Source organism: Somniosus microcephalus, chromosome 3, assembly GCF_052327205.1.
Source record: "Somniosus microcephalus isolate GS21.2 chromosome 3, FLI_Smic_1.0, whole genome shotgun sequence".
Taxonomy (NCBI): Eukaryota; Metazoa; Chordata; class Chondrichthyes; order Squaliformes; family Somniosidae; genus Somniosus; species Somniosus microcephalus.
Window position 1 is genome coordinate 121,947,099 of NC_140989.1, and position 14,337 is coordinate 121,961,435.

A 14,337-nucleotide genomic window follows, 5' to 3' on the forward strand; every position below is an offset into this window, starting at 1 on the left:
AGCCTTTGGGAAAATTGATAATCTTAATTTAATATAATTTTGAAAAGTATTGATATACTTTCTGTTCTGCTATTTTTCCATTTATTTCCATAACACTAATCATCCTTCTAATGATCTTTCTTCCTCGACTCTGCATTTTTGGGTTTATTGTGCTTCTTCCTTTCACTTTCTCCTCTCCAGCACAGACCAGGCACTGAACTTCAGATCTTCCTAGTTTGAACAGCCAAGTACCAAACCAGACTCTACATGCCTTCCTCTTCTAAACTGCTACTAACTAAATTAAATACTCTTACATTTCCAGCTCAGGTCCATTAACACACTTGTTCCTTCAAACAGCAGGGCAGGAGTAACCACATCAGAGCTTTCTGATCAGCTTCGATGTGAGGTCTCTGTCTGCCATAGGTATGGAAATTTCCTTCCTGTAATGAAACATGTGGCTGTGAGCAGGCACTTCTCCCAGATGGTGCAGAACATGGACACTTGTTCTGTAATGTATATACCTTTAAGGGGGGAACTATCTTTTACAGCTCATGTATACTGCAGTTCCGGCAATGACCCACACCTGTATATAGCACTGAGTAGTAATCTGTACAGATCAGTTCCAGTGTGAGCCACGTTGAGTAAACACCTGTGGTACCGTTCTCCTGCAGTCTGTGTCTTATTATACACAGACACAACATTGGCAACAAGGCAAGTTCGAACCTACCTGCAACTCTGCATCACCTCCCGGGGATTCGTTCCTGGAGATCAGTGGATTGGAGGTCAAGGCCAGAGACTCGGGCGTCGACCATGGGCAACCGCCCAGTCATACAGCAGAGACTCGAGAATTGCGGGGGAGGCTGTCGAGAGCCGGGCTTGGCTTTCCAGTCGAGGTGGTCCAGCGAAACGGGCTGGCAACAGGTAGTGCGCAGACCCTTCCTGGACAGCGGCGGGCTAGAGCCCGACAGAGCGGCACAGCAAAGGGCCGAGCAGCGTCGACGGGGGAGAGAGAGGGCAGAGCGCACAGGGCGCAGCCGGTGTTCAGGGGCCGAGCAGCGTCGAAGAGAGGGAGAGAGAGACGCGCAGAAACCCGCGAGGCGCCGTCATTGCCACGAGGACTGCCGAGAGCGGCGTCGACAGCAGCGCAGGAGAAGCGCGCAAAACCTACAGGTCGCCGCCATTGCCACGAGAACCGCCGGGAGCGGCGTTGGCAGCAGCAGGGGAGGAAGGAAAGCGCGGGAGACGCCATTTTAAGCCATTGGGAGATGCCATTTTAAACCACACCCAAAATGCCGAAGAGTGGCAGTATCACCGCATTTCTCGAATGAACAGAGGTATACTGCAAGGCAAATGAGGTGTCAGATGACAAGAAAGCGTCGGTATTGTTAAATTTAATGGGTGCAAAGACGTATGGTTTATTACGAAATCTAGTAACCCCAACGAAGCCAATGGAAAAGAGTTTTGAAGAAATAGTAACGATACTACAGGAACATTTAAACCCCACACCGCTGCTGATAGCAGAAAGATTCAAGTTTCACAAACGGCACCAGCATAAGGATGAAAACAATGCTGATTATTTAACAGAACTGCGCAAACTATCGAAACACTGCCAGTTTGGAGCGGGACTGGCAGATACCTTAAGGGACAAGTTTGCGTGTGGGCTTCAAAGTGAAGGAACCCAGAAACGGCTTTTATCTGAAAAGGACCTTACGCTGGAAAAGGCTTTCTTCATTGCGGTATCATATGAAGCAGCAGCACGGGGCACTGCAGAGATACAACAGAGACCGCAAGAATATGGCACAAACGAAATGTCATATAGAACAGAGAAGTGCTATCGCTGCGGCAGAACAACACACGACCAGAATGATTGCTGGTTCAAAGACAAAGTGTGCAGGCAGTGTGGAAAAGTAGGACACATAGCACGAGTCTGCAGGTCGGGAAAGAAAACCAGCAATAAGAAACCTACCAAAGAAAAGTACAAGAAGGTACATAAGATGACGGAGAATAGTTCAGACGAACAAAAGAGTGATAACGACTCCGAAAGCAGGAAACTGAGTTCTCTGAAACTACATAATGTTATCACAAAGGAGGATCACCGAACCATTTGGGTCACTCTCAAGATAGCAGGAGTCCAGGTAAAGATGGAATTGGACACAGGATCAGCCCCAACAGTCATAAACCGACGGGACTACGAGTGGCTATTCTCACACATACCCTTGAAAGACACAAAAATTATTTTGAAGACGTACACGGGGCAAAAAGTCTACCCCAAAGGAAAAATAAGGGTGACCGTTATATATAACGGTAAGGAAACACCAAAACTAGACCTGTATGTATTGCAAGATGGAGGACCACCATTACTGGGACGTGAATGGATCCGGAAAATACAACTGGATTGGCATTCCATACAGGCACTGACTGTGGCTGACAAAAAGGATGACGACGTCACACCTGGGCGACTGTCAAAGATCCTAACTGACGCAAAAGAAGTGTTCCAGCAAGGACTCGGAACACTAAAAGGCATGACAGCGACAATTAAAATTGAAGAAAACGCAAGCCCAACATTTTTTTAAGGCCTTATGCGATCCGCCCAGCCGTCGAAGCAGAGCTGGAGAGTCTGGAACATTCAGGTGTACTGTCCAAGGTAGACTGGAGCGAGTGGGCTACACCCATCGTCCCTGTGATGAAAAAGTCGTTGAGCAGCACGCCTGGGGAACCAAGGAAGGTTCGCATCTGTGGGGACTTTAAGGTAACAGTGAACCCGGTCCTTCACACCGTACAATATCCACTTCCGCGGATTGAAGATATTTTCGCCTCGCTATCTGGAGGGAAGCGCTTCACTAAGATTGATCTGGCCCAGGCGTATCTGCAAATGGAGGTAGAAGCATCAAAAAAATACCTCACAATCAACACCCATAAAGGTCTCTACCAATACAACCAGCTGGTATTCGGGGTAGCATCAGCTCCGGCTATTTGGCAGAGGGCAATGGAACAAGTCCTGCAAGGGATCCAAGTCCTGCAAGGGATCCCAGGGACCCAGTGTTATTTGGACGACATCCTGGTCACGGGCGAAAATGACAGTGATCACCTTGCCAACCTGGAGCAGGTGCTCACTAGATTGCAGGAATATGGGCTCCGAGCTAACCGCCCCAAATGCGAGTTTTTTAGAAAACAGATCTCGTATTGTGGCCACGTTATCGATAAAGAGGGGTTACATAAGTCCCCAGAGAAGATTGAGGCAGTAGTCAAGGCTCCAGCACCGGAAAATGTGTCACAACTGAGGTCGTTCCTCGGGCTGGTAAACTACTACCATAAGTTCTTGCCAAATTTGTCTACAATACTACACCCACTGAACACCCTACTGCAAACTTGGGTGCCATGGAAGTGGAGTGACGAATGTAGACGAGCTTTCCAGAAGAGCAAAACACTAATCACATCGAAAGAGGTATTGGCCCATTACAACCCGGCATTACCAATTCGGTTGGCATGTGATGCGTCACCCTACGGCATTGGAGTGGTGCTGTCGCACAAATTCTCGGATGGCTCAGAGAGGCCAATAGCCTTTGCGTCACGATCACTAACCTCAGCCGAGTGTAACTACGCCCAGATTGACAGGGAGGCCCTCAGCCTAGTGTGGGGAGTGAAAAAGTTCAATCACTATCCACACGGGCAGAAATTCACCTTGCTGACTGATCACCAGACTCTTGTCTCCATTTTTAATCCGAAGAAGGGCGTTCCAGTGATGACTGTGCAACGACTACAAAGATGGTCACTTTTTCTAGGGGCGCACCACTATGAGATTGAATATAAGGGCACGAAACAGCATGGAAATGCTGATGGGCTATCACGCCTGCCACTGCCTACTGCGGAGGAAGCACCAGCAGTGGATCCTGTCGAAATATTCCATTCGACTATAGTTGAATACCTACCGGTAACTAACGCTTGTATCGAAAAGGAAACCCGAAATGACCCGACACTGTCTCGGGTATATGAGTTGACGGTGAAGGGATGGCCAGCACATGGCGACTCACTGTTGCCAGCATTCTCGACAAGGAGAGAACAGCTGTCAGTGTGCCGGGGGACCTTGATGTGTGGATCCCGAGTGGTAATTCCACCCAAGTTAAGGGATAGAGTGCTCAATGAGCTTCATGAGGGTCATCTGGGAGGCGTAAAAATGAAAAGCCTAGCCAGGGCTTATGTGTGGTGGCCGGGAATCGATAAGCAAATCGAGGACCTGACCAAGAGCTGCTCAGGATGCCAGAAAGTCCAAAATGCACCACCACAGGCCCCTCTACACCCATGGGAGTGGCCCTCATCTCCATGGCAACGGGTGCATATTGATTTTGCTGGTCCATTCATGGACTCAATGTTTTTAATAGCCGTGGATGCGCACTCGAAATGGCCTTGGATGCGCACTCGAAATGGCCTGAGGTCATCAAAATGTCCTCCACCACCACGGAGAAAACTATTGCAGTCCTACAGGCCATTTTTGCCAGGAATGGCTTGCCAGAACAGATTTGCTCTGACAACGGACCACAGTCTGTGTCCGAAGAATTCCGGAGGTTCTTGAAAAAGAATGGGGTAAGGCATTACACATCCGCCCCGTATCATCCAGCCACAAATGGATTGGCTGAGAGGTTCGTACAAACCTTTAAGAAGGCAATAAAGGCAATGTGCAATGACAACATTCCGCTGCAGCACAAGGTGGACAATTTCCTGTTCGCCTACCGGAATGCGACACATGCAGTCACCAACCAGGCCCCAGCCATGATGTTCTTTAACCGAAGGTTAAAATCTCGCCTGGATTTGCTCAGACCAAACGTACGAAGAGATGTTGAGAGTAAGCAATTCCAGCACATCCATGAGAAGCCAACAAGGAGCTTCAATGTAGGGCAACCAGTCTTGGCCCGCGACTACCGAACAGAAAAATGGCAGCCAGGAACGATATGCACACGGCAGGGCCCACTAATGTACACAGTGGACGTTGGAGGGAGCATCATGAGACGCCATGCTGACCAGATCCTAGAGTCACAGGAACAAGTCAACCCCATGCCTCGCCCATACGTACCTGGTGATGAACCCGACGTACAGGTCGCATCTACCCCAGAAACAGTAGCATCGGAAGCTGATGAACCAACCGACGACAGGGGGCCAGAATCGCCACCGCACCAAGAGCAAGACACTCGGGAAAGGCGCTATCCAGAAAGGATCAGGAAGCCTCCCCAAAGACTGAATTTATAAATAGACTATTTTCAGCTAATGTTGCATGTTAAAAGTGTTAATTGTAATTAGTTTGATATTTAATTGTTAAATGAGTGTTATGGTACTGTTAATCTAAAAGGGGAGGAATTGTAATGTATATACCTTTAAGGGGGAACTATCTTTTACAGCTCATGTATACTGCAGCACCGGCAGTAACCACACCTGTATATAGCACTGAGTAGTAATCTGTACAGATCAGTTCCAGTGTGAGCCACGTTGAGTAAACACCTGTTGTACCGTTCTCCTGCAGTCTGTGTCTTATTATACACAGACACAACATGTTCCTCCCTCAGTGCCCCACACAGCAACCTGAATACCTTGGAGTCTGTAGCCCTCTGTAACACCTCGACTGCCCACCCAATAAATACAGCTTGTTTTTTTAGTTCTAAATTTTACATCTGGACATCCAAAAGCACCACCTGATCCATCGATGCTCACTCTATCCTTCAGATAACGCAACCTCATACACTACCCACCCGAACCACTAATATCGCTAAGCCTGTTACTGCATCACAGGGGTGTCCAAGCTTATGTCTTTGTGGTCGCATGCTGTGGAGTCTTGGGGTCCAGATATAAAGTTTAACTCCATGTGCTCATTATTTCCCATTTCTCTCAAGTCACTGAAACTAACAGACCTTGCTATTCTGATTCAGGATTTATCCACCTATTAGGGAACAACGTCAAAAACATCCCTTCAGTACATATACAGATAGGAAGGGATACCTATCCAATGAGCAAACCTGAGTAGCACATGAGGCACAAAAATTATGAACAAATAAATCCAACACACCAAGACCCTGACACATTGTGTGTGTTGATCAGCACAGATTTGTTTTGCCAAACGTCCCCCCACCTTCCCTTTCCTGAAGGTGTTAACTTGTTGCCGGGCAGCTCTCCCATGGGTGCTCTCCATTCGCTCACCAATAGAAACATAGAAGAAACATAGAAGATAGGAGCAGGAGTAGGCCATTCGGCCCCTCGAGCCTGCTCCGCCATTCAATGCGATCATGGCTGATCATCCAAATTCAGTACCCTGTCCCTGCTTTCTCCCCATATCCCTTGATCTCATTAGCCTAAGCAATATATCCAACTCCTTCTTGATTATACTTAATGAATTGGCCTCTACTGCCTTCTGTGGTAGAGAATTCCACAGGTTCACCACTCTCTGGGTGAAGAAATTCCTCCTCATCTCAGTCCTAAATGGCTTACCCCTTATCCTTAGACTGTGACCCCTGGTTCTGGACTCCCCGACCATCGAAAACATTCTTCCTGCATCTAGTCTGTCCAGTCCTATCAGAATTTTATAAGTTTCAATGAGATCCCCTCTCATTCTTCTAAACTCCAGCGAGTATAAGCCCAATCGACCCAATCTCTCCTCATACGTCATTCCTGCCATCCCAGATATCAGCCTGGTGAATCTTCACTGAACTCCCTCCATGGCAAGAACATCCTTCTTCAGATAAGGCGACCAAAACTGCACACAATAGTCCAGATGTGGTCTCACCAAGGCCCTGTACAACTGCAGCAAGACATCCTTGTTCCTGTACTCAAACCCTCTCGCTACGAAGGCCAACATACCATTTGCCTTCTTAACTGCCTGCTGTACCTGCATGCTTACCTTCAGCGACTGGTGCACAAGGACACCCAGGTCTCGTTGCACTTCCCCTTCTCCCAATCTACTGCCATTCAGATAATAGTCTGCCTTCCTGTTTTTGACACCAAAGTGGATAACCTCGCATTTATCCACGTTATATTGCATCTGCCATGCTTCTGCCCAATCACCCAACCTGTCCAAATCATCCTGGAGTTTCTCGGCATCCTCCTCACAGCACACACGCCCACCCAGCTTTGTGTCGTCTGCAAACTTGAAGATATTACATCTAGTTCCCTTGTCTAGATCATTAATATATATTGTGAATAGCTAGGGTCCAAGGACCGATCCCTGCGGTACCCCACTAGTCACTGCCTGCCACTCGAAAAAGACCCGTTTATTCCAACTCTTTGCTTTCTGTCTGCCAACCAGTTCTCTATCCAAGTCAATACCTTGCCCCCAATCCCATGTACCTTAACTTTACATGCTAATCTCTTATGCGGGACCTTATCGAAAGCCTTTTGAAAGTCAAAATACACCACATCCACTGGTTCTCCCTTATCTATTTTACCAGTTACATCCTCAAAAAATTCCAGTAGATTAGTCAAGCACGATTTACCTTTTGTAAATCCATGTTGACTTTGTCCGATCCCGTCACTGTTTTCCAAGTGCTCTGCTATTACATCTTTTATAATGGACTCTAGCATTTTCCCCACTACCGATGTCAGGCTTACCGGTCTATAATTCCCCGTTTTCTCTCTACCACCTTTTTTGAATAGTGGGGTAACATTAACTACCCTCCAATCCATGGGTACTGTTCCAGATTCCATCGAATGTTGGAAGATGATCAGCAATGCATCTACTATTTCTAGGGCCACTTCCTTAAGTACCCTAGGATGTAGATTATCAGGCCCTGGGGATTTATCGGCCTTCAATCCCGTCAATTTCCCTAACACCATTTCCCTACAAATACTGATTTCTTTCAGTTCCTCCCTTTCATCAGACCCTATGTTCCCCGACATCTCTGGGAGGTTATTTGTGTCCTCCTTTGTGAAGACAGAGCCAAAATATGTATTTAATTGGTCTGCCATTTCTTTGTTCCCCATTATAAATTCCCCTGATTCTGACTGCAAGGGTCCTACGCTTGACTTCACCAATCTTTTTCTCTTCACATATCTATAAAAGCTTTTACAGTCAGTTTTTATGTTCCCTGAAAGCTTACACTCATACTCTATTTTCCCCTTCTTAATTAATCCCTTTGTCCTCCTTTGTTGAATCCTAAACTGCTCCCAATCCTCAGGTTTACTGCTTTTTCTGGCCAATTTATATGTCCTCTCCTTGGATCTTATGCTATCACTAATTTCCCTTGTTAGCCACGGTTGAGTCACCTTTTTTGTTTTATTTTTATGCCAAACTGGGATGAACAAATTCTGTAGTTCATCCATGCGGTCTTTGAATGTTTGCCATTGTCTATCCACCGTCAACCCTTTGAGTGACATTCCCCAATCAATCCTACCCAACTTGCGCCTCATACCATCGTAGTTTCCTTTATTTAAATTCAGGACCCTAGTCTCTGAGTCAACTACTTCACTCTCCATCTTAATAAAGAATTCTATCATATTATGATCGCTCTGACCCAAGGGGCCTCGTACAACAAGATTGCTAATTAATCCTTTCTCATTACATAATACCCAGTCTAAGATGGCCTGATCTCTAGTTGGTTCCTCGACATATTAGTGCAGGAAACCATCCCGTAAACACTCCAGGAATCCCTCCTCCACAGTATTGTTACTAATTTGGTTAGCCCAATCTATATGTAGATTAAAGTCACCCATGATGGCTGCTGTGCCCTTATTGCACGCTTCTCTAATTTCCATTTGTTCATGTTTGAACCTGGATAATGAGTGCCATCCAGCTATTCATTGACAGGGGAATCACAACCGAATTTGGCCACTCGGTTTACATGTGCTTTCCTTCGGAGATCACTAAACAATTTTCACGCTAGTTGAGTTCCCTCTCTACAACCCAGGGATATAGGGCCCCTGACAACGGAGCAGAGGCTGGGAATCAAGTCTGGGACTTCTGCTCTGTAAGGCTCAGCTACACTCTTGAACTCAATCATCGGTGAAACCAAATATTAAGTTAAACATTTAAAATTTTAAATTAAGAAAAAAATATGATGGTGATTTAGAATTTGTTACTGGGGCTACACTTGGTGAAGGACAGTGCTCTGGCAATATTGTGCCATTTGTTGTGATTGTAGAGATGGAAGTGGTCAGACAAGTAGCATCAGCACATGAGTCCGGTGGCTCGCTGGGGACATCAGCACAACTGTCCGTTCACTTAGTCTTGCTGCTTCGTGGCTGCATACAGCACTACACCAGCAGAAATGAAAATGTTATAACCGATAGATGTCAGTCTCATAGAGCTGGAGGCTATGGTATAAAAATAACTAGCAAGGTTGCATGTCGCTGTCAATGACAGTATTAACCTGCCCTTAGTAGATGTACTCTCTGAATGACTGTCGTTTTGGAGGCGAGTATAAAGTGGACCAGTGCTTCCATCTAATGGCCTGCTTGTTGCTACATTGTGCAATTTGTAAAAAACACAGATGATAAACTTCCTTCTCCCTCTAAACTGCAAGATGAACTACACAGCAACACTGGTCATTCCATCAATGGGAACTCATACATTAGCAAATCTTACATAGTCAAACTTACATCTCGAGGTTCTCGCCTTCTAGGACTGTCTGCACTGGCAAGTAACCCAGTCGAGGATGTTTGGCAAAGTACTTCTTTGATCTGAACTTATTTTTCAGCACCTTGGTGAAATCACGTACATCTTCACCTGATGTTGTCTGAAAGTGTAAAAGAAATAAAACTTAATTAAGAATTGTCACGAAGCAATCCATTCAACTCGCCCATTCACCATATACGAACTGCACAGTTGCATTTCCTGGACTTTAGTGATGGGAAATGATAGTGAGCAGCTCTGAGGATCAAGCCTAACTTCTCAATAAAACCTGTAAGAGTATGACACAGGATTAGATATGCCAGAATGATCAGTTATGGAGAATTAAACTGCTACTAGTCGGGAGTTTTCATTCAGTTTTAATAAACCACAGAAACAGTACAAGGTAGGGATGAGCAGATGTTTTAGCTTAGAAACAGATACTGTTTTTATTCAAGTTTGGGAATTATTTTAAACCAGCAGTGTGCAACATGATTCTTACACAAATACCACTGATTAATTGTCAGGTTTTCCCTTCACAGTTCATGCACCATTTCCCATCTCAGCACAGGATATCCAATCTGATCTGAGGCCACAGTCAATGCCATCCTGCACTGAGCTGCTTCGCTTACCATCCAAACTTGATTTTTCCCACTAAAGCAACACCTTGTTTGCAATTTGTCTCTCCACCTGAAGACCAATTCTGAGACTAGAAATTCACGATGAGAAACTTTAGCTGAGCACTTGATGAGAGAGAAATGTCTGGCTTTATTTTGTTATTTCAGATAGTTTGGGTAAATCAGTGTTTGGAAAAATGGCTTCAGCCAGCCGTGGCTGGGGGTTCTGTGAGGGGATTGTATTGTTCTGTAACAAAGTTAGCATTAGGGGCCAATATATGTAACTGGCTTCATGTAATTAGACATAGTCATCATATTCAATATGTTTAATTGGAATCATGTCATGGGAAAGTGTATGTAGGAAACAGCAACATCCAGACATTAACACTGCATCTCATGGGTGTAAGATCCATTAAATTACATTAAACTCTCTGTTTGTTCACTTCAAAAAGGTGGGTGTTAATATGAATAATGTCTCTGGCATAAGTCACAGCTCTGGTTACTTTAATTCCGTCAAAAGATCTGAACTCCATGGGTGAATTGGATTTCCCATCATCCGGATATGACATGGCATCCTGTAGGTATGCTCAAGGTGAACCTGACTTTCATTCAAAGGTCCTGTTATTCACCAAACATAATCTGTAGAAGCGTAATTATTGTCTGGTGGTCTGATTCAATTTTGCTGATTTTTAAATGTTGTACTGTTGATGTGTACATATTAGCTGATGTATTTGCCTACATAACAAGTGACTGGCTGCACTGCACTGTTGCTCTATCTTTTTTTTTTTTGCTTATGTGTATTATTGAACGTAAATAAATCTGACTGAGCAGTTTTAGTCCATACAGTGATCTGTTGGGGTAGTTATTCTGCCCATCGGCAAGGACATGAGAATATGGTGGGCATCCCATATATTCGCTCATGAGCAACATACAACAATTGCTGAACTAGGGAACACTAGCCCGTAAATGGTACATTCAAAGACGCAGATTTTGGCTCGTAGGAGATGACGTGTTTAGAGAAAATTGTCTAGCTATAACCACAAGGCATAAGTGTTGGGGGGAAAAAAATCCAAGCTAGAACACACTTCACCTATCTCCTAGCCGTACAATAACGTCAGTAACACCAACGCACTATCCCATGAATATCTTCTTTAAGAGATTAAATGGTTAACCTTCCCCACAGCCGCAGCAACGTATTATACATTTTATTAACAGCTGGATTGCCATTACGCGGTTCTCACAGGACACAAAACGAACTTGACCCTACCTTTCCACGCATCACCGCCATTGATATCAGGCACTTTTAAAATCAGACTGTGGTCTCTGTCCTTTCTCCTGGAACCACAGTGACAGGAGAACCAAAAGAACCACATTCCACAAAGATGAAGTTGGGAACTTCTGGCATTCCCCTTCAAGCAACACTAGTTCTTTGCTCCCCTTAAGATGCAAGGCTTTGCCTCCACAGAATGCTCCATCTCATGGCCAAGCCCTGAAGTCAGCCATTTAAGTGGCAACTCAAAACTGGGCATCCATGAGGCGCTGTGGGCCATCAGCAGCAGCAGAATTGTATTCAACCACAATCTGTAACCTCATGGCCCGGCATATCCCTCACTCTACCATTACCATCAAGCCGGGAGATCAACCCTGGTTTAACGAAGAGTGCAGGAGAGGATGCCGGGAACAGCACCAGGCATACCGAAAAATGAGGTGTCAACCTGGTGAGGCTACAACACAGGACTACTTGCATGCCAAATAACGGACGCAACATGCGATAGACAGAGCTAAGCGATCTCACAACCATCGGATCAAATCAAAGCTCTGCAGTCCTGCCACATCCAGTCGTGAGTGGTGGTGGACAATTAAACAGTTAACAGGAGGAGGAGGCTCCAAAAATATCCCCATCCTCAATGATGGTGGAGCCCAGCACGTGAGTGCAAAAGACAAGGCTGAAGCATTTGCAACTATCTTCAGCCAGAAGTGCCGAGTGGATGATCCATCTCGGCCTCCTCCTGAGGTCCCCAGCATCACAGATGCCAGTCTTCAGCCCATTCAATTCACTCCACGTGATGTCAAGAAACGGCTGAAGACACTGGATACTGCAAAGGCTATGGGCCCTGACAACAATCCGGCAATAGTACTGAAGACTTGTGCTCCAGAACTAGCTGCGCCCCTAGCCAAGCTGTTCCAGTACAGCTACAACACTGGCATCTACCCGGCAATGTGGAAAATTGCCCAAGTATGTCCTGTCTACAAAAAGCAGGACAAATCCGACCCGGCCAATTACCGTCCCATCAGTCTACTCTCAATCATCAGCAAAGTGATGGAAAGTGTCGTCGACAGTGCTATCAAGCGGCACTTACTCAGCAATAACCTGCTAACTGACGCCCAGTTTGGGTTCCGCCAGGGCCACTCAGCTCCTGGCCTCATTACAGCCTTGGTCCAAACATGGACAAAAGAGCTGAACTCAAGAGGCGAGGTGAGAGTGACTGCCCTTGACATCAAGGCAGCATTTGATCGAGTGTGGCATCAAGGAGCCCTAGCAAAACTGAAGTCAATGGGAATCAAGGGGAAAACTCTCCATTGGTTGGAATCATACCTAGCACAAAGGAAGTTGGCTGTGGTTGTTGGAGGTCATTCATCTCAATCACATGACATCACTGCAGGAGTTCCTCAGGGCAGTGTCCTAGGCCCAACCATCTTCAGCTGTTTCATCAATGACCTTCCCTCCATCATAAGGTCAGAAGTGGGGATGTTTGCTGATGATTGCACACTGTTCAGCACCATTCGAGACTCGTCAGATACTGACGCAGTCCGTGTCCATATGCAGCAAGACCTGGACAACATTCAGACTTGGGCTGACAAGTGGCAAGTAACATTTGCACCACACAAGTGCCAGGCAATGACCACCTCCAACAAGCGAGACTCTAACCATCTCCCCTTGACATTCAATGGCATTACCATCGCTGAATCCCCCACTATCAACATCCTGGGGGTTACCATTGATCAGGAACTTAACTGGACCAGCCATATAAATACTGTGGCTACAAGAGCAGGCCAGAGGCTGGGAATTCTGCGGCGAGTGTCTCACCTCCTGACTCCCCAAAGCCTTTCCACCATCTACAAGGCACAAGTCAGGAGTGTGATGGAATACTCTCCACTTGCCTGGATGAGTGCAGCTCTAACAACACTCAAGAAGCTCGACACCATTCAGGATAAAGCAGCCCGCTTGATTGGCACTCCATCCACCACCTTCAACATTCACTCCCTCCACCACCGGCGCACTGTGGCTGCAGTGTGTACCATCTACAAGATGCACTGCAGCAACTCGCCAAAGCTCCTTCAACAGCACCTTCCAAACCCGCGACCTCTACCACTTAGAAGGACAAGGGCAGCAGACGCATGGGAACATCACCACCTACAAGTTCCCCTCCAAGCCACACACCATCCTGACTTGGACCTGTATCGCTGTTCCTTCACTGTCGCTGGGCCAAAATCCTGGAACTCCCTTCCTAACAGCATTGTGGGTGTACCTACACCATATGGACTGCAGCGGTTCAAGAAGGCGGCTCACCACCATCTTCTCAAGGGCAATTAGGGATGGGCACTAAATGCAGGCCTAGCCAGCGACGCCCACATCCCATCAATGAATTTTTTAAAAAAATTAAAAAACATTTCAAGTAGAAGGCAGCTCCAGGATTCAAATCAGTGGCCTTTCTGGTTGAAGAGCTGATTATTTTAACCACAATGCATTTTTGCCCAATCAGACCAGGTCTAATTATCCATCGGGCACAGGCACGATGGGCCGAATGGCCTCCTTCTGTGCTGTAACATTCTATGATTCTATAATCTAGGCCAGTAATCTCCAATCTGTGATAAAGGCTTGGAAAACTCCCAGCTTCAATAGAACGCTCAGTCATCCCCATTGCCTAGCATGGGTCAGGAAAGTCCCAAGTTTGATTCCCATTATGCACTTACTTAGCTAGGGCACTACAAGCACCACCACCAAAAAACATTCATCTAATTTGCTGTTTATGGTACTCATCTGTATGCATCTTAACTGCTGTGTTTGCCTACCTAACAACAGTGACTGCACTTCAATAGTGGCTGTGAAATGCTGTGAGCGGTGCTATACAAATCTAAGTTTGTCCTTTCTTATAA

General features: G+C 46.1%; 1 protein-coding gene across 2 annotated transcripts in view; it reads right to left on the reverse strand.

The window, feature by feature from the left end:
• Nucleotides 1–14,337, reverse strand: part of LOC147121352 (utrophin-like) — a 232,317-nt gene that overhangs the window by 77,904 nt on the left and 140,076 nt on the right. For both annotated transcript variants that reach the window (XM_085981551.1, XM_085981550.1), the window contains one exon: nt 9,553–9,689. In XM_085981551.1, the coding sequence (XP_085837677.1) occupies nt 9,553–9,689 (137 nt within the window). The remainder of the gene's footprint in view (nt 1–9,552; nt 9,690–14,337) is intronic.